This window comes from Ochotona princeps, chromosome 26, assembly GCF_030435755.1.
Source record: "Ochotona princeps isolate mOchPri1 chromosome 26, mOchPri1.hap1, whole genome shotgun sequence".
NCBI lineage: Eukaryota > Metazoa > Chordata > Mammalia > Lagomorpha > Ochotonidae > Ochotona > Ochotona princeps.
This window is the reverse complement of record NC_080857.1, coordinates 18,249,765-18,269,936: the sequence shown is the minus strand read 5'-3', so window position 1 is coordinate 18,269,936 and position 20,172 is coordinate 18,249,765. Positions and strand designations below refer to the sequence as shown.

The following is a 20,172-nucleotide window of genomic DNA, read 5'->3' as shown; positions in this document are numbered from 1 at the left end:
CCCAGAACTGAGAAAACAATGGGACCATCATACCCATGGCGATCCCATTGAACAGAGTTGCCCATCCCCAGCCAATGGGGCTTTCCCCAAGCACCAGCCTGGACACCATTTTGAGGGGAAATGGCAAAATCTCCATTGCCCAGGTCCTCCTACAATAGTAAACAGATTACCAAACTTTTTTGTTTGTTTGTTTGATTTAGGGAGAATGAAACAAAATTTCATTGTTTTCAGGGGAGGGAGAAGAAAGGATGTTGAAACTCACATGGAGAGCCTTTGTGACCCAGAATACTGAAGGAACAGTTCCTAGGGCTGGTTGGGAACACAGAGCTCACCCCGTTCAGTGATGCCATTGAACACTCACCTAGAACTGGCCTTTATGAAATTTTGTTCTAGGACATTCATTCTCTTTGGGCAAACTAGTTTGCTCCTGTCTTCAAGGATACAAGGAGGATGGGCCCTCACCAAATCCTGTCCCCTTGGCAAGGCTGACCTGTCCTGTTCAGCTGCAGGGACCCCCAGGGTTGGATGCTGGCTTTGGGCCTCTCTAGTAAGCACGAGGACACAGATTCACCAGTTATGCTATGGCTTCAGAAGACAAAAACGGGAAAAAAAAATACTGACTAGACATACAGAGGGAATGGCTGGGGCTGCTGATGGCATGAGAAGCCTCCCCTGGGTGGAACAGTCCCTCTTCGGCTCCGTGAAGCTGAGAAAAGCAGCCACAGGAAGGCCATTTCCCTGGCCCTGCGGCCTCGCTTCTCTCTAAGATTGTCATCTCACCGAGGTATTTGGAAAGCAAGGAGACCATGCCCTGCCTCACCACAGCCTGAAACTTGGCGCTGTGTGGTGGGGAGGGCCCTGCCCTTGGCCAATCTACCCTCGAGGAAAAGCAACCTAAGCCCACTTTTCTTCCTGGAGCCATTTGGCTACACAGGCACTGAATTTTCTGAGACAAGCCCTCGCTGGACTCCCCCAGGTTTGGAGGACTCCTCCCTGCCCAGGGGAACCTGGGCACCTTGCCCAGCTCCAGGGTACTGCAGCATTGCCCTTTCCGCTTTCGCACCCAGAGGGCACTGCCTGGTGGTGAACTGTCAGGGCGGCTTCAAAGTAATGGTGAAAATGATAAATGGGATACAAGCTGCTACCAGCGTAATCAAGGTGAGCATTCTGTCTCCTCTCCAACGGGTGGGGTAGACAGATGCGATAGGGAGCTGCTGCTGCTGTGCCAGTCACTGATGACGAAGCTGGGGCCACGGGGCCCTTCTGTCCTCCAGAACAACAGAAAGTCACTCCTAGATCCTATCTACAAGGCAGTGCCACTCTCCACATGTACAGGGACAGTGCTTCTGCGCCACTGCCTCGCGCTCCTCGCTTGCACGTGAACAAAGCCGGGGAAGCTGCTCTCTGCATGAATGCAGAAGTGTGTGCTGGGAAGTTCCTGGCACCCCAGTTTCCCGGGGTCTTATAGACTAGAGGCTGGGTCGGCAGGAGTCTGTTCCCAGGAGGCACCAGGAATCTGAATCTAAGTCAGGCTTTGGATCCATTTCCATCTCTTCCTTTGCTGTCTGCGTTCCTTTGGAATGCATCCCCACCTGTTCAGAGAGAAGAGTTCCACATTACTGCAGTGCCCCCTGGGGACAGCATTTTAATAAACGCTCATCTCTGAGGAGTGGCAGCCACCATCCTGTGAGAGCTCACAGTCCTACCAGAGGAAAGTCTGTTCCTTTGCTGTGTGCTGGGTAGGGGAACCAACTCTCCTATTTGGTTCACAATGCAGGGCTTGCCAGAAGGCAGAACTCTCTTTTTTTAAAGCTTTACTTGTTTGAAAGAGAGTAAGAGGGAGACAGAGGCCTTCCATCTGCTGGTTCACTCCCCAAATGGACACAATGGCCAAAATTGGGCCATTCTGAAGCCAGAAACCAGGAGCTTTTTCTGGGTTCCCCAGGCAGGTGCCAGGGCCTTTTTACTTGGGCCATCCTCTGCTGCCTTCCCACCCATAAGAAGGGCAGCTGGGACATGAGCCAGTACCCACATGGAATGCCAGCACTACAGGCAGAAGCTTAGCCTATTATGTCATGGCACATGTGAGACATTCCTGTGAAACAATTAACCCAGTTTTTTCAACAAGTCAATGTCATTGAAATACATAAAAAAAGGTGATGGTGGTAGGGGTTGTCGTTCTAGATTACAATGAGACATAGCCAGAAGGTAATGTGAAGTTGTTACAATGGATTCTAGTTTAACAAACAGTTATGAGGGTGCTGATGCTGTGGCATGGGGGCTGGGCTGCTGTCTGTGATGTGTACAACAGTTCAAGCTCCAGCCTTTCTGCTTCCAACCCAGCTCCTTGGTAATGCTCCTGGAGAAAGAGCAGGAATACACAGCCCAAGTGCTTGGGTCCCTACTTCAAACTTGGGAGATTTGGAAGAAGCTCCTGGTGGCTGGCTTTGGCCTGGCCCAGCCTTGGCTGCTGCAGACATTTGGGGAGTGAACCAGCAGGTGGAAGACTTCTTTCTATCTCTTCTTACTCTGCCTTTCAAAGAAATAAATAAGTAAATTTTAAAAAGTTAAAAAAAATTGTTAATTTGAAAGCAAAGATCTTTCACCTGAAATTGAAAAAACTGAAAAATTAAGAAAAAAGTATCACTCATACAGAGAGGTGAACACACGCAAAGCTGCAGTAGATCACAGCACATGGGATGAAGTATCACCCACATTCCTCTGCTAAAATGGTTCTGAGTCACTTCCTGTTGGCACTGGCGAGAAATGTGAGCACTGTATCTGCTTACCTCTGACCGCTCTGCAGAAGCTTTTAGTCTCCTCAGTAAAGTGTCTATTGCAGTAGGAAGTCATCTCTTACAGTTCTAGAGTAGCTCTCAACATACATACAACACATGTGACATTAATAACATGCCTGCTGCTGGGCAGGCAGCAATCAAGAGCAGGCTGTCAGTTGTCTGTGGAGTCAGTTAGATGTGGATTTTGACTGCATAGAGGGTTGGGGTCCCTAGACCTTCAGTAACTTTCAAGGGTCAACTCTGTATATTCCTTGACAAACACACAACACTTCAATGTGAGAGCACTAGCACAGTAACAATGATCACATCTAGGAGGAGGATGGGTGGGTTCATTGTACTGTCATGTTTAAGGTTTTTCATCATAAAAGGTAAAGGAAAAAAGCATAAGAACACATGGTCACAAAACACAACAATGCTCCCAATGCTTTTGGCATTAACTGCATTAAGAGGAAAGGACTCGGACAGGGAGTCCATTTTCAGTACTTGGTGTTGCGGTTCTGTGATTCTTCAAAACAGACCAGGAAATTGAATTATGTTTTTAATGCTCTCACCTGCTGCCCTCCTTCTAATTTCTTATTCAGCTTCTGCAGTTGAGTAAAAATCTGGAGGTTTTCTTGCTGTAGCTTCTGCTGTTCATCCAGACACTTTAACACCAGACCCTGTAATCGCTCCACCTCTCCTTGCAGGGTGCTACACACACAGGCAGGGCTCAGGGGTGTTCCCTTCCCAGCAGGCGTCCCTGCAGGATTCAGCCGAGGGGGCTAGAGAGACAAGGAGAGAGTGCAGGATGGTCTGCTCAGGTGCCCTGGTCCCCCAATCCAAGCCTCCTTCAGAGTTTACTCTTAAACATACAAGGTAAAACAAATGTAGACATGAGCAGATGTAAAGACATGAGAGGAAAAACAAAACAAAATAATGGCAGCAAGCATTCCAGTAGCACCTGGCACTAACATAGTAAGGGGAGGCAACTTTGTCCTTTAGGCGAAGGCACTAGAACAACTATCGACTGAGGAAGACGGGGTGAACAATTTCAAAGTGCACCGATGTCCTCTCGCTTACACATGCTGAGGTGGGGACAAACACGATCTGGCTGGAGACAAGGGCTCCTGATTACAGTGATCGCGGTGAGGACACGGGGATCCAGTCAGCGTGATCTCACATTAGAAGAGTGAGGTGCTGGGCAACAGAACCACAACATGATTCCACGAGGCTAATTAACAGCAGAATTCAAATGTTCCCCACCAGATTCCAAGGTTTGATTACCTCGTCTGGGAAGCTGTAGAATTAATTCTACCAGGGGCTCTTCTCCCTTCGACTGTACTTTGTTTAGAGCTAGCGTCAGTCAGTGGCTGCTCCTAGGCCAAGTGCAGCCTACCACCTGTTTTTGCAAACAGTTTTCCGGCTACACAGGCACGCACCCTTGTTCTGTATTATCTGTGGCTGCTTTTCAGAGCTGAGTAGTTGCAAAAGAGACTAGCTAGCCTGCAATGTCTGAAATTATTTCCTTAGCAGTTTTATCAAGATGCTCGCTGTAATTCCATTTCTGCCCAGGTCAGGTAAGCATGTGCTGCGCCTGCGCTGGACCAGAAGTGCCATGTGTGCTTACGGCCTCCAGCCCACACTGGCAGTGTCGTGAGCAACTGCAGCTGAAACTGAGAGGTTTGAGTTTGGTATTTTGAAGGTAGAGAAGAAAGAAAGAATCCTCTGGTGCAGGAAAGTGTCTGCCTGCCACAGATGTGAAAGGGTAAAGGGGAACCCCTTCCGCTGAGTGGACGGGGGCAGCTGGCAGTACTGGACAGACAGAATAAGGAATGGATGCAGGGGAGCTGACGACCAAGGGAGCCAGCAAGCCCAGGGGAAGCAGAGCTCCCAGTCACCGCCCACCTCGCTGGCATTCAAGGGCAGCAGTCTCAGTTACCCAGGCTCCAGCTTGGGGCTTGTGTTCTGAAGGCACGTCCGAGGCCACCTTGAGGCCTTGCAGCTCATCATAGGGCAGGGTGTCTTTCTCAGATTCTGAAAAGGCAGCACTCAGGGGAGAGGGGCTGTCAGGCATGGGGATGAACTCCGCATTTTCCAGCTCCTGTGGATGTGAAATAGAAGCTCCTGAGTTCTGCTGCCAGTCATCTTTTTCTCCAAAACCCTACTCTCTTGGCTACAGCTTTTCTCTGGCTTGACGTTAGCACCCTCTAGTGGGGCTGTGGTGGGTAACAACAGATCTCACAGGACTTGGAAATAAATTCAATGATTTGGAGCATCTGGTGTGTTTCTTTACAGGATTATCAATTACTTGGGACACTCTGAGGTGACAGTACTGAGGTCACTAGAGAGATTGCTAAAGGTTGAGGCTGCGGGTGCAGAGAACAGTGGGCTACCTTCCCTCCCTGCTCAGGAGCTTTTTAACTTTATCCCTCCCCCACTTTTGGGTAAACTTAAAATTTCAGCAACTACAAAAGAAAATGCTGATGGGTAAAGGAAACTAACAAAGGCGACTGTTAAATGATCAATATGTAGGGCCTGGCGTGATGGCTCACGGCTGAATCCTCGCCTTGCAGGCACCAGGATCCCATATGGACTGCTCCACTTCCCATCAAGCTCCCTGCTTGTGGTCTGGAAAGGCAGTAGAGGATGGCACAAGGCTATGGGGCACGGAGGTGGCTCCTGGGTTCTGGCTTTGGATCAGCTCAGCTCCAGCCACTGTGGTCATTTGGGGTTATTTGGAAAGCAGCAGATTGAAGATCTTTTCTGTTTCTCCTACTCTGCATAAATATGACCTACCTTTGCAACAGAAAATCTTAAAAAAAAAAAAAAAATCAATGGTTATGTACCCTGGTCCACATTTTCCAGGACATTCTATATTTTCTAAAAGGGTAAGATCATACTAATGGATCCATCATCTTCCACACAACCGTATTTTATAACTAACTTTCTAGCCTAAGTATATTCAATATTTTCACTGCTTTCACTTAAACTTTCACAACCATTTTCTAACATGTAAAGCAATGAAACATCCCTAACACTCCATTTGTATAAGCAACAGTGTAGGATCTGGAAGCTTAATCTTTGCGAACAGGGACTACAACTTATACTTATTTAGATAAAACAGATATGAGAACATTGGTTCTCGTGATGCGAAGTTCAACAGCAAAGTGGAAACTCCAAATCCCGACAGTTCTTTTCTGTTCTTGGTAAAAGACCTGCTATTTTATCAGATGTTATCTTTTCCAAAGGAGTCACCTTGCGAAGCCAGCCAGGGCAGGAGCTGCTGGCCCCGCTACTGTTCCCCATGGCCTCTGTGGGACTCATTAAACCTTCCATGCCTCGGTCCGCTTCCATGGTTCCCCGGAAGCCTCCACTTGGGTCAGGAGTTTCAGACTCTTGCTGACTCTCCTCCTCTTCACCACCGCCGCCGACCCCTGGACTCGAGCTCTGGACCACTGACAAACAAACAGCACAGAGGCAGAGAACTTTGCCATATATTGCACAGAAGATTCACCTTCACCATCCAACAGCCCCACACATGCCCAAGAAGATTCTTCAGTTGTACCAAGTGGACAGATATGTGCAGGTCAGATACTTGGGGCTGTATTTTTTTTTTTTTTTCTGCACAAGGTATTTGTGTATTAGGATCATCAGGCTAATGTACTTCCACTTCCCAAACTTGTTATCTTTATCTGACTGCAGCAGATTACTAATATTCTAAAGCAGAATCGAAAAGTCCCGCAAGCCACAGCGGAGTGTGCATACTTGCTCTGCTTCTCTAACAGATACATTCAGACTCCAGCACAGTTCACTCACATTCACTCCACATAAAACCTCAAACCTCTGAGCCAGCCACCTCCTGAAGTAGCTACTTACACCCATCCATGACACCTCTGCTGGGACACCTGAGTGATGAATTCTTCAACACTCACGTGAGCTTTAAATTCCCTAATGATTATTAATTTTAAAAACAGGGTAGCTGCTTCTTTCATTCTATGCTATGTATTTCAAGTTACTTTAATGTGTATGATTAGGAAACAAAATATAAGAAAAGAAGCTGTATAGTGTGTTCTAGGGTTAAATGCAAATGCTGCTTCCCATCCTTCACTGTGCTGGTGTGAGGACTGTACCACACTGTGACCCTATTGAAGTAGCCAAACTATAGGTACCAGAATCAGCCCTGAAGCTTTTTTTGTTTTAAATGGCTTTTAAGAATTACAGTAATTTGAGGTACACGTAAAACCATTTTTAATATATATGTGTGTGTGCATGTTTTGATAGCTAAAAATAACATAAAAGTGTGTCACTCTATCAGAACTGATACTCTCCAGGGTACGCCAGTCTATAGCCTAGTCGGTCCTTCCATTTCCCTAGAAGGAAAAGCCACCAGTCATATGTGGCTATTTAAAAGTTCAATTCAGTCCCTCAGTCATACTAGCCACCATCTGAATGCTCAACAGACACACACAGCTGACGGCTACTGCTCTGTCAGCACGGAAGCATAGCCGCTCTCCTGGAGGTGGCTGGACAAGAGCACTGCCTGCGGCCACGCAGCTGCCACGGGACTCCCTCCCGATGAAACCACTCTGACTGCCTTACTATTTGTCATTTCTTCTTAAAAAGCACTCCATCACATATTTGTGTATTCTTCAACACATTTATTTTGTTTCTTTTTAAACTGTGTAAGAAGGCATGGAGTCTGCTGTAATTTGCTTTTTCACATTTCACATTATGGGAATATCTGGAGAAGCTCATTTTTGTTCCTATTAATGAGAGTCCAAAAGGTGTTGAGCAATCAAATATTTGTTGAGCAGTTTACCATATGCTGGACACCATACTAGGCATTGTAAATAAAATTAATGAATAAAAAAAACCAAAACTTCCTGAGTTACTGAAATTTACATTTTCTGGATATTGAACATTTGCTTTCAATCTTAGGTTTTTTTCTTTAAATACTGTCCCCAAGTCTGCATTATTTTCAATAATTTCTTTTGGAGGAATTAGCCTGCCTTAATTATGGGTGTTTATCTGTTTTGATTTCACAAAATTTCAGAATTCGGGTTTTGTGATATTAGGTATTACAGAAGGGGAACCAAAAAGAAACAATTTCCCACTATAATGATCCTATTATAACACAGAACCATGAAGAAAGTCATCAAAGAAAGCTATCAGAAAATTTTCAGTTGATTGAAAGCTTAGCTATCTAGCTTTTCCTTCTGCAGATCTTTCTGGAACGAGCAGTCTGTAAATTCGAATACCCTTGGGAATATCAAAGACAAGAGCAGAAAAAAACCTGTGGCTTCTAGGATGCTGATGGAAGGAAGAGGTTACAGGACAACGTTGGACAAATCACTTAATTACACCCACAGGTATTAACAAAAAAGAAGCTACACTGTCCCTCTAATCATAGTGCGAAAGTCTTCACTTTTTATGAAAACTCATCAAAATATGATCTTCACTCTGAATCACTGTATTCCTCATGCCCCAAAGAAATTCCCTAGCTTGAGTTTTGGAGCCTGCATGGAACCGAAGCCAACTAAAGCCAAAGACCTGCTTTAGAAAACCACCAATAGGGCCCGGCAGCGTGGCCTAGCGGCTGGGGTCCTTGCCTTGAAAGCCCCGGGATCCCATACGGGCGCCGGTTCTGATCCCGGCAGCTCCGCTTCCCATCCGGCTCCCTGCTTGTGGCCTGGGAAAGCAGTCGAGGACGGCCCAATGCATTGGGACCCTGCACCTGCGTGGGAGACCTGGGAAAAGGTTCCAGGTTCCCAGCTTCGGATCGGTGCGCATCGGCCGTTGCGGCTCGGAAGATCTTCCTGTCTCTCCTCCTCTGTGTATATCTGGCTGTAATAAAATGAATAAATCTTTAAAAAAAAAAAACAAAAAGAAAACCACCAATAGCTGACACATTGCTACTTACCAGTTCCAATGGATAAGCCGCTGCTATTGGAACGGATGGTCTTAGAATTCAACACTTTCTCTGAGGAAGAATAGTCAGTCAATAAGCATTGTATAGGGATACAGGCAGGAAAAGCGAGAGAAGAGTAGAATAGGGAGAGAAGGGTTATCTTTGATTCCAGATAACTTTGTAGTTGTTATTATTTTAGAAATTAATATCCTAAACCAAGCCTCACTAGCTACTCAAACCACATTGACTGAGGTAGCAATTCTCTGTTCTAACTGTTCCCTAGAATCTTTTGGGGAGTTTTAGCAAGTAATGATTCCCAGTGGCCACCTCAGAGTCATTGGTCAGGGGCAGGGTTGGCACCAGGACTGGCAGCAGCTCCCCAAGTATTGCTATGTGCAACCCTTACACAGACTTTCATATTTGGTCCATAGCAAAGTAATCTCTATGGAAATAACATTTATGAGATAGCCATCTTTTTAAAGATATACTGAATGTTTCTCAAGAAAGCAGAAACACAGATAAACTACTGGTGAGCTACTAGAGATAACAAATTTTACCATGGGGAAACACTCAAAATTATGTTTAAAAAAAAAAAAGGTCAAGATATTAACAGATGGCAGAAAATAAGCTCGGGAAATGAGAGTATTTGGTTCCCATCATTAGGCAGGGCTCCCTGAGCATTACAAGACTTCAACAGCCTGTCATTCTTCAGGACACCTCTGTTTTCAAGAATGTGACAATCAGTACCTTAGAAATGGGTCTGTCCTCTGCCAAAGCCATCCCAACCTCGAACAGATGCTGACTCTTACCAACAATGAGAATGGTGTGCCAGCCACGGCAAGACAGGTCTGGGACATGATGCAGAGATCCAAAGATAGGCCGGGGCCACGAGGTACAGATATCAGAACCATGTGGTCTCTCTGTGGGGGTCATTGCCAGGCGGCCATTACCACCATTGCCCCAGGCAAAAATGTGATTATCTAGAGGAAGAAAAAAAAAGAAGAAAAGAAACAGCTCAGTGTTTCACAGAACAACTTCTCCACTCTCTGTATTCCCTGTCCTTGTGCCCTAGACCTGGACGCCATCCCAGTAGGGAGAGCATTAAGGAGGCTGTCTGTTCTAATAGCCTAAGTTCTGCCTGATCTCAGACAGGGATCACTGCTCCAATGTGCTTACACATTACTTGCACATTCAACAATTTTATACTGGCTGTTCACCCAAACCTTTATTGGGCATCTCCTTCATGTTGTAGATGATAGCAGCTTGTGTGTAACTGACATGCTAACGGAGAGAGAATGGGATCAACAAGTATCTAATACTTTAGGTGACGGTAAAAAGGAATATTAGTGATGACAAAAATTCAGCAGAAATAAAGGTTTCATTATTTTAGGTAGGGTGGTCAAGAGAAGGTTTTTTTAAACACCTGGGCAGAGATCAGACTCAAAGGAGGAAGACCTGAGGCAGAGCAGGAAGAGCCAAGGGTAGCTCTGCTCAGGTGGTGTTAGGGACAGGAACAAGGAGCAGAGAAGTCCCTGCAGTTGAAGCACAATGGGGTGTCCGTCAGGAGGTCACAATGAGGTGACACGTGATGAGGTGACAGAGCAGTCAGTCAGAAGGTGGCTGGGGTCCTCCTCCAGCAGTGCCGTGCAGGCCACCATGAGGCCCTAGGTGCTGCCTGTCAGACACAGGAGCCACTGGAAGTTTTAAGCAGTGTGGATTGAAAAGGATTCCTTGGGCTCTCAGGACAGCTTTCGGGGTACAAGGAAGCAGAGCACAGTTAAGGTAGTAAAGTCGGTGAGAGGTGGTCGGACACAGGACGCATTCTGAAGAGCATTTGTGGGATGTGAGGTATAGGATGGAGCTGCCATTTACGAGACAAAAAGGCTGCAGAAGGAACAGGATTGGGTTGAAAATCAGAATAAGCTGAGCTGCCCATGACTTCTTATCCAAATCAGGCCATCTCTTTAAATGAAAAAAGGAGTGATGCTAGAACAACAGGCATGAATCAGGACTTACTGTGTGTGTCACAGTCACTCTTTTCCTTAAGGTATATTTATATTTATATTTATATTTATATTTATATTTATATTTATATTTATATTTATTTCAAAGGTGAAGTGGCAAAAAAAGAAACAGATCCTATACCTGCTGGTTCACTCCAAATGCCTGCAACAGGTAAGGGCTGGAATACATTGAAGCCAGGAGCCAAGAACTCCCAGGTTCTTCCATTAGGGTAGCATGGATGCAAAACAAGAGGAACCACCCACTACCTCCCACAGTGAGTGGCTGAAAAATTGGAAGCAGAGTGGGTACTTGATTGAGTCCAGTTACTCTAACCTTAAATAGCCAAGCTGAAGGATTGCTGAATGAGTGAATCCAGGATGTCAGGGGCAGTGACAGAGCTGGCACTATTTCGGGATGATTGAAAGAAGAGAGCTGACTTTGGAGACAGCATCAAGCCTGGGGCACATCAGGGCTTAGGGGAACCGAATGCTACCAGCAGAGTATCTGAGCATTGTCTGTAAAAGTGCCTTTCCCTCCCAGACTCCAGGCTCTGAGGGCAGGGGCTTTGCGAGATCCACTTCTCCAGTCCCAGAGAGTTTAAACAAAAACGTAGACACAAACGAGGCTACCAAACACACTGCACAGGGGTAAGACAACGTTTATAAAGAGCTAATGGGCCCAGTCATAGAATCAAATTTTGCTTAAGCTCAACTCATGAAGTACACAGAGGTGTTCCAGAAACAATATTTCTGTGAACCTGTCAGAAAGAGTTATGTCACTGCTCGGGACGACCCACATCTCACACCAGAGTATCTGAGAGTTGGTGTCTCAGCTTTGCTCCTGACCCCAACTGCCTGCTAATGTGCGCCCAGGAAGGCAGTGATGTCTCCAGCACCTGAGTCACTCAGGCACTTGGGAGATCCACAGAAAGGCCTGACTCACACCTGGCCATCACAGGTATAGGCAGGGAACCAGTCATGGGGTGGGGTGCGTGGTCTTTTTGTCTTTGGCTTTCAAATAAAAAATAATTTAAAAAACAGAAAAATAAGGTGCTACTGGACATACAGCACTACACTGACTTGCAGTACTAGTTCATCCAAGGCTGACCTAAGCAGTTTGCTCCCGGTTGTCCCTTTTTATGACACAGCAGAGAGGTTTAATATGTTGCTCTGAAACGGGTTCATCTAACTAAATGTGGTGACAGATCACTTCACTGACACCACTGCTGGGACCCTTCATTTGGACATACTTGGCAAAACAAGGCTACCTTAACATACAAGCAACAGCAAAGTTGATGAATCAACAGACAAGAATACGAAATGATGTGTTGTTTACCAGTCTCAAGAAGTAGCTACAAAAACAAAACAAAACAAAACAAATCAAAATCTGGTGGGGGAAGAGGGATGGAGGAGACAGCTGCTGCTTGGGATGCTGCATCCCATATGGCAGTCCCTCCTCAGCTTCTGGTCAAGCTGCCCGCCGACGTGCTCAGGAGGCAGCAGGTGATGGCTCAAGAACCTGGATCCCCTCCACCTACGTCCCAGGCTCCCGGTTTTGGCCCAGAATTGGCTGTCGTGGGAGTTCAGGAGTGAACCAGCAGATAGAAAACTTCTTTCCCCCACCCCTGCCCCATCACTCTGCCTTTCAAGTATTTTTAAATAAATGAAAAAGAAGAAAGGAGGAAGGGACTGAGGGATAGCAGAAGTGGCCAAAAAGAAAGCAAGCAGTGGTAGGAGCAAGAAGCAGCTGAGATAGACAGCTGTGAGAGAAGACAGGAAACTTGACTGACACACAACATGAGGGGAAAAGGCCAGTCGAGCCACAGCACATTCATCCTCTGAGGACACGGCTGCAGCACGGCAGACCCTAGGTAAGCAGCTGGCCCAAGTTCTGCTATTCTCTCTCCAAGCCACCCTGCCAGCATTTACTAAAGCCAGCATGGGGTTGGGTAAGACACCCATACAAAGTCAAAGCTAAAATTACAAGAGGAGGAACTTAGATTATTATTTGCCATAATCTACACATCTGTCCTTTAAAAGAAAAAGTTACTAGGTTGGATATACGAAAAGCTAATGAAACTCACTCTGGATTAACAACTGCCCACTGGTTTAACACTACAAAGCCAGTGCACTATCCAGCTATATAAATGACCACCCTCTTTCCCCACCAGCAAATAAAACAGCCGTCTCTGCAGAAAACTTGCAAAAACACGTGCAGACTCACCATCAGTGGCAGCAATGGTGAACTCGTCACCGCAGGACACCCGGATCACCTGTTTTCCACCTAGGGGTCCCCCAAGCAAGTTGATTCCCAGACGCTTCTTATAATTCCCAACGCCCAGCTGACCACACTTGTTGCAGCCGAAGGTCAGCAGCCGGCCTCGTTCTGAGAGACAGGCAAAAATAAGTCATCAGGAACAAATGGACATAGAGCAGAGGGAGGCAGCAGCCAACACAGAATGCTGTGGTCCAGATTCTGATCCCACAATGCTAGCCATGGCAGCCTGCAACTATGGCAACTAGCGTACCCAGGTACCACGGCCAATCAGATTAGCAGGTGACTTCAATACTGTATTTTATCTTGGATGGTATGGCATTTTTAACATGGAAATGGATACCTTCTACTTCCAGAGATGATAAACAACAGATATCTGGATTTACAGGTAAGGCTTCTCCATATTGTTCTACTTTCCATACACTTAAAATGATTGTCAATAAAAATGGGTACTTGAATGCTGAATGTGTTAAAGACCTAACACTGGACACCAGGGGGCAAGTAGCAGGACATGTCCAGTCTCAAGAAAAGCTGGAGCTGAAAGAGTGCAAGAGCCTGCCTGCCTGCCTGCCTGCCTGCTTGCCCTGTGGAGGCACGTGACGCAGTTGTCAGTCCACTCACCGTCAATAGCAGCTGTGTGCGTCTTGCCTGGGGCAATGGTGCGGATTTTATAAAAGGATAACTGTTTGGCCAAGGTAAAAGAGGTTGTGTAGGGAACTTCATGGTATGCCTGCAACAAAGCAAAGATTCTTGAATGAGAAGTACAGGAATCACAGGCTGAGAAGGGAAAAGGTCACGGTAACCAAAAGGCCTTGAAAGCATCACATCACTAACAGGGGGCTGGGTAGCTCCATCCACAACAGAATACACCCAAGAAACAAGCTCAAAATTTACTCAGAGATTCAGTGTGTGATGGAGGACTTTTGGACCATGAAGGTGAGATTCTGAATTAAGATGTACAAAACGTGAACTCTCTAACCCCAGAATAACTGATACTTGTTTTGTTTATACACTCCACCTGCCTAGTAAGAGTAGGGCAAAGAATTAAATCCATGAAGAATTTTGTCAGGCCATAAGGCACTTTACTGTGATTCAATATTCAATTTTTTTTTTTTTTAAAGATTTATTTTATTTTCATTACAAAGTCAGATATACTGAGAGGAGGAGAGACAGAGAGGAAGTGGAGCTGCCGGGATCAGAACCAGCGGCCATATGGGATCAAGGCGAGGACCTTAGCCACTAGGCCACACCGCCAAGCCCTCAATATTCAATTTTTAAAAAAAGATTTATTTATTTTTATTTAGAAAGTCAGATATACAGACAGGAGGAGGAGCCACAAAGAGGAAGATCTTCTGTTCAATGGTTCACTCCCCAAGTGGCCACGAAGGCTGGAGCTGAGCCAATCTGAAGCCAGGAGCTTCTTTCAGGTCTCCCACATGGGTGCAGGGTCCCAAAGCTTTGGGCCATCCTCGACTGCTTTCCCAGGCCACAGGCAGAGAGCTGGATGGGAAGCAGGTTGGCCGGGATTAGAACCGGCGACCATATGGGATCCCAGCGTATGCAAGGTGAGGACTTTAACTGCTACACTGTCGCGCCAGGCCCCAATATTCAATTTTATTTACACTGTTTTCCAACTTGTTAAAACTCATGGTCCTTTTGAATGAGTTAAAAACAAAAGGGCCCAGGGCTTGGCAGTGTGGCCTAGTGGCTAAGGTCCTCGCCTTGATCCCATATGGCTGCTGGTTCTAATCCCGGCAGCTCCACTTCCTGTCTGTCTCTCCTCCTCTCAGTATATCTGACTTTGTAATGAAAATAAAATAAATCTTAAAAAAAAAAAAAAAAAAAGTGTAAAAAAAAAAACAAAAAACAAAAAAACAAAAGGGCCCAGCACGGTAGCCTAGTGACTGAAGTCCTTGCCTTTCATTCACTGGGATCCCATATGGGCACCTGTTCTAATCCAAGCTGCTCCACTTCCCATCCAGCTCCCTGCTTGTGGTCCAGGAAAGCAGTAAGATGGCTCCAGGCCTTGGGACCCTGCACCCACGTGGGAGACCCAGAAGAAACTCCTGGCTTCGGATTGGCTCAGTTTGGGCCATTGTGGCCACGTGGAGAGAGAACCAGCAGATGGCAGATCTTTCTGTCTCTCCTTCTCTCTGTAAATCTGGGGCCCAGCGCGATAGCGCAGTGTTTAACGTCCTCTCTGTAAATCTGATTTTCCAATAAAAATAAATAAATCTTAAAACAAAAACAACCTTCTGTGAGCTTAACATTGTACAACAAATCCAACTTTTATAATAAAATGCAAATCAGGCAATGGTAATTTTGAAAATGCCTTTTTATCCTGGACAGATGCTCTCCAGCTTTGCCCTGAACTTGTATTCTCCTGAGACTCTCTACTTCATTGACTGCTTAAAAATCAATTCTTGGGCCAGTGTTGTGCATGGCAGAGTGGATTAAGCTCCTGCCTAAAATGCCAGCATCCCATATGAGTGTCAGTTCAAGTTCAGGCTGCTCCATTTCTGATCTAGCTTCCTGTAAATGCTTCTGAGAAAGAAGCAGAACATGACCCATATTCTGTGGGGGATCCAGATGAGGTTTTAGGGTCCTGGCTTGGAATCAGGCTGGCTCTGGCTGTTGTGGCTATTTGGGGAGGGAATTAGCAGGTGGAAGATCTCTTTTTATCTCTCCTTGTTTCTCTGACTTAAAAAAAAAATCTTTGAAAAAAATCAGCTCTAACCTCTCTTTATCGAGTCTTTTAACCTGCTTCTGTAGAAAAATGACCCAAAATTTCTGATACTACAAAGAGAAAACTAGACTCAGTTATCAGTGATGAATTTCAGGATAACCTTGAAGGGGAGAAAGTAATTACATTTTATAAATCTATATGTTCTGAAGAACTCTGTAGGGAAGTAATACACAGGAATGTTTCTGTTCAAAACGCCCACTTTCTTGTTCTTATTTCAATGGTATGACTGAACATGATTCTATCATTTTGTTCTTTGCCACTGACTAATTACTAACATTGCACGGTTTAGAACATTTTTCCATATGCCTATTCTTGCGCCACCAGACTACAGGCACCATCCTAGGATCCTTCCCTCTCACCTCTTCTGCTAACATTCACACTCCTCCTCTCAGAAGTAATCGCTGTTTTGATCACTGCTATTACTAGGTAATTCTGTCTCTTCTTGAACTTTGTACTACTGTAACTATATAATATGCACTGTAGCTGCCTTCTTTTCCTGAACACAACATCCATGAGAGCACTGCTTTTTTCTTAACTGAAATTCCCTGGTCATTAACTAGCAACAGCATCACAAAGAAATTCCAGGTTAGGATACCACAGGGGGGCACTCACTTCATGGTTGATGATGCCAGACATGCACTGATTCAGACCCAGCTTGTTGAACTCATTAAGCCCACAGGCTAGCACTTTGCCTGACTGGGTCAGCAGAAATGTTCCATCGCAACCACACTGAACTGCGACGATGATCAAAGCCTTGGGAACATCCACCTACAAGAAAACAGTAAGTCAGGAAAAGAAATCTACAACACAAATTGCATTAGGAAAAGCCTCTTCTGTTCTTCCCAAAGGGACATGCTGTACTTGGCAGGGTGGTGGCACAGAAGCAGGGGTTGCCCTGTCTCTCAACTTGCCCAGTAGGAGTTCAGAGCTCACAGCTCAAGTTTCATAACACAAAGGATTAGAGGACCCTGCTGGGTCACTGAAAGGACAGTCCCAGTGGGTCTGTGCTGGCAGTAGGCCCTGCCTGGGGAGATCTCTCAGAGGAAAAATGTGATTGGAAAAGCTTTAGGCCATCACTGATTTTTGTCCCCCCTGACAGTAGCAGATCCTTACTCTGGGGCCCAACTTGGTCACAGATGACAGGGATTGGTGTAGTGGCATAGCAACCTAAGCCTCTTGGCTGTCACGCTAGCATCCTATGTGGGCACTGCATCCATGCAGGATACCTAGAAGGAGCTCCTGGCTCCCAGCTTTGGACCAGCCCAAATCTGGCTGCTGCAGCCATTTGGGGAGTGAACCAGCAGATGCAAGCATGCGCGCTCTCTCTCTTTAATTCTACCTTTCCAATAAAAATAAATAAATCCTTGAGAGAGAGAGAAAGAGATGTGGCAGTACTGAGGAAGCAGCCAGGGCTTCCAAATGCTCACTCCTGTCAACAGCTAACCAGACAGGGCTGGAGAATGGTGGTGTGACAGAACAGGGAACAACGGTTCTGTGTCAAATCAAAAATACTCGAATCTCATAATTTCTACTATAGCTTTCCCAAAGCTGAAAATGTAAGTGCAGCTGATAACAGCAACTGCAGCCTCCTGGCAAGTAGGCCTGTGCCGGGGGAGGCTGGAAGGGAAATGTAATGGTGCTTTTCCCTCTGTGGGCTTCGGCCCACAGGGCCAGCTCTGGCAGTACTGAGAGTAACTGGATGTATTTTAGGCCGCACAAGCCCTAGGCTAAACCAACATTTTGCCTGGTATTCAACTGTAGGAGGAGAACTGGCTGTGCCTGGGTAAGTAAGACAGCATGCTGCTTTCCAGTATCTTTGGCAGGAGTTTTCCAGGATATATTTAGCTCTGTGTGACTTTTCTGCTGAACCTGCTGATCACAGCACTCATCCCTGAGTAAGAGGTGACCCTACAGTGTCCACGGTACCTCTGTCTGCTTTCTCAATTTCCTGAGATTGAGTCAGATGACAAGACCACAAGTAGTGCTAAATCAGGAATCCCAGAGTGGCAGTCCCCCAGAGAGGGAAATATTCAGGAATAAACATCTTGATGTGAGAAGTCAGGGAAAGAGAACACAGTACTGATGCCTGTGTGACTTAGGGCACTACTCTAGGCAGGCAGTGCTTGCAGTTTTACCTTCTGAGGTGTATAAAAATCCTCTTCAGAATCTAGTCCAAGCCGTCCTAAAACACATATACAAAAAAAAAAATCAATATACTGAGGGCCTTTTCCCCCAATGAAGACACTGTATGAGATTCTCACTTATCACTTCTCCACTAAAGGCTGCATAATATGCTGGAGTGCACATCAGCCCGAGTCAGGTTGTGCACCTGAGAGGAAGTGCCGACAGGGCCACACCTACCATACTCGCCACAGCCCCAAGAATAGACTTCCTTATTTCGAGTCAGAACCACCACATGATTATCTCCACAGGAGACCTGCTCCACTGGATTGCTGAGGAAGAACTTCAGCTGCATGGGTTCTAGTACTTCAGGGCCAGCAACCTTGTCCACGCCCATGCAGCCATAATAGTCTGAGCCAAAGGCATACAGCTGACCTTCATCTGCAAAAAGAAGAAAACACAACCCGTCACAAGACTTATTTTTCCAATCAGAAAGCTGGGTGGGGCTGGAATGAGATCTACACAAGCCAACAAGCTCACACGAGACAATTACATCACAGAAATCTGAAGGCTAGGCTCTGCAAAAACTAGAGTTGTATTCAGGGGGAATCAAGCATAGGATTACCATAATAAATAATTTAAAAAGTGGTAGCATTAGCATGTCAAAAGGGCTTAAAATTTTGCTGGGACCTTCTCTACCATATACAAGGAAAATAAAACAAAACAGTGAGAGAAGTACCAAAGAATCATAAAGAGCAACGACAAGACCAAAGCAGAATTGAGCCCACACTGATTTTGCTACCCACAGCCTGATGATGTGGTCACAAGTGGGACACACACAACATTTCTCTTAATCCTGCTTTTTCTCTCTTACCCACCTGCCTGCTGGCTCATCATTCCCTCACACTATAGCAAACTGAGTATGTTATTATTAATGAGTGTATCTTTTTCCTCAGGTCTGTTTCTTTCAATGTTGTCTTTTGCTGTAAATCCCATCTAACACAACCGAGCTTTAAGCACAATACCCCACATTAGATGCACTTAGAAGGTTTTGCTGGCGGCTTACCTGTCACGCAGACGGTGAAATCATCGCCACACGACACCTGACGGATAGCTCTGCCTTGCAGCTTCTCCACGTGCTTCGGCTGTCGGTAGGATGCTTTGTCTCCATGGCCCAGCTGACCATGAAGCTTAGTACCCCCCTGCATGTTCTGTGAAATAAACAGGCTTGATGAGTTCTGATTTTTCATTCTAAAAGCTTAGCTTCAACCTAACTGTTGAATCACAGAACAGTTATAAGGATTTTGCCTGTGCCATAGAAGCTGCTGCACAGCATGGAGAATAGTACTCAGTGACTCTAACAGCTTTGTAAAGGTAAGTACCATTTCCATTCAGTGACACAACTACAAAGGCACTAATTTCACTGTACTTCTGGTAGCCCCTAGTTCTTCTTCTTTTTTTAATATATACGTATTTTCTTTTAAAGTCAGATATATAGAGAGGAAGAGAGAGAGGAAGATTTTTCGTTAGATGATTCACTCCTCAAGTGGCCGCAATGGCCGGGGCTGCATCTATCTGAAGCCAGGAGCCAAGAGCCGCTTCCGGTCTCCCACACAGGGGCAGGGTCCCAAGGCCTTGGGCCATCCTTGACTGCCTTCTCAGGCCACAAGCAGGGAGCTGGATGGGAAGTGGAGCTGTTGGGATTAGAACTAGCACCCAAATGGGATCCTGGTGCATGCAAGGTGAGGATTTAGCCACTAGGCTACAGTGCTGGGCCTGCCCCTGGTTTCTGGAGGAGTAAGAACTTTAGGAATTAACAGCAAGTCAAGAACACAGTAACACAGGCCAAATCATTTCATCTCTTGCAACCAGTGGTTGAATCTCTGCTCACACAGAGGATCAGGCAGTGAATAAAGCAAATGTAGTCTCTGTCCTTGTGGAGAAGGTATCTAGAAGCTCTGGTGAAAAATGAACTCCCTGAGGGGGTTGTCCCTCCACGACAAGGGTGGGAAAAGAAATTGCCTGCAAAGAACCTGAAAATCAGAGAGACAGACAAGAGAACATGCTGTCACAGATGCCAAGACAGAGCTTCCGGCAGGAGTGGCTAACCAGGCCAATGCTGCAGAGGTCGAGCTAGGTAAGGACTAAAAAGTATGTTTAATTTGAGCAACTTAAAGGTCGTTCTGTCAAGACCAGTTTTAACCTCCTAGCAGGGCTGGCAGGGGCACTGCAGGTGAATGAGGCGTGGGGCAGGGGGCTAAGGAACAGCAGACACAGTCGTCTTAAGTGGCAAGACATGGTGGAGTGCAGAGGGCAGCCAAGGCACTTCTGCACAAGCCACA

General features: G+C 46.0%; 1 protein-coding gene across 1 annotated transcript in view; it reads right to left on the bottom strand.

Moving 5' to 3' along the window:
* Nucleotides 1–368: 368 nt before the first annotated feature.
* Nucleotides 369–20,172, bottom strand: part of NEK9 (NIMA related kinase 9) — a 35,432-nt gene continuing 15,628 nt past the window's right edge. The window contains exons 11-22 of the mRNA XM_058655135.1: nt 18,897–19,041; nt 18,071–18,271; nt 17,845–17,891; nt 16,322–16,477; nt 13,585–13,693; nt 12,913–13,074; nt 9,495–9,665; nt 8,698–8,757; nt 6,033–6,232; nt 4,717–4,878; nt 3,350–3,559; nt 369–1,592 (exon numbers count right to left, since the gene is read on the bottom strand). Of these exons, the coding sequence (XP_058511118.1) occupies nt 1,470–1,592; nt 3,350–3,559; nt 4,717–4,878; nt 6,033–6,232; nt 8,698–8,757; nt 9,495–9,665; nt 12,913–13,074; nt 13,585–13,693; nt 16,322–16,477; nt 17,845–17,891; nt 18,071–18,271; nt 18,897–19,041 (1,746 nt within the window). The 3' untranslated portion in view covers nt 369–1,469. The remainder of the gene's footprint in view (nt 1,593–3,349; nt 3,560–4,716; nt 4,879–6,032; nt 6,233–8,697; nt 8,758–9,494; nt 9,666–12,912; nt 13,075–13,584; nt 13,694–16,321; nt 16,478–17,844; nt 17,892–18,070; nt 18,272–18,896; nt 19,042–20,172) is intronic.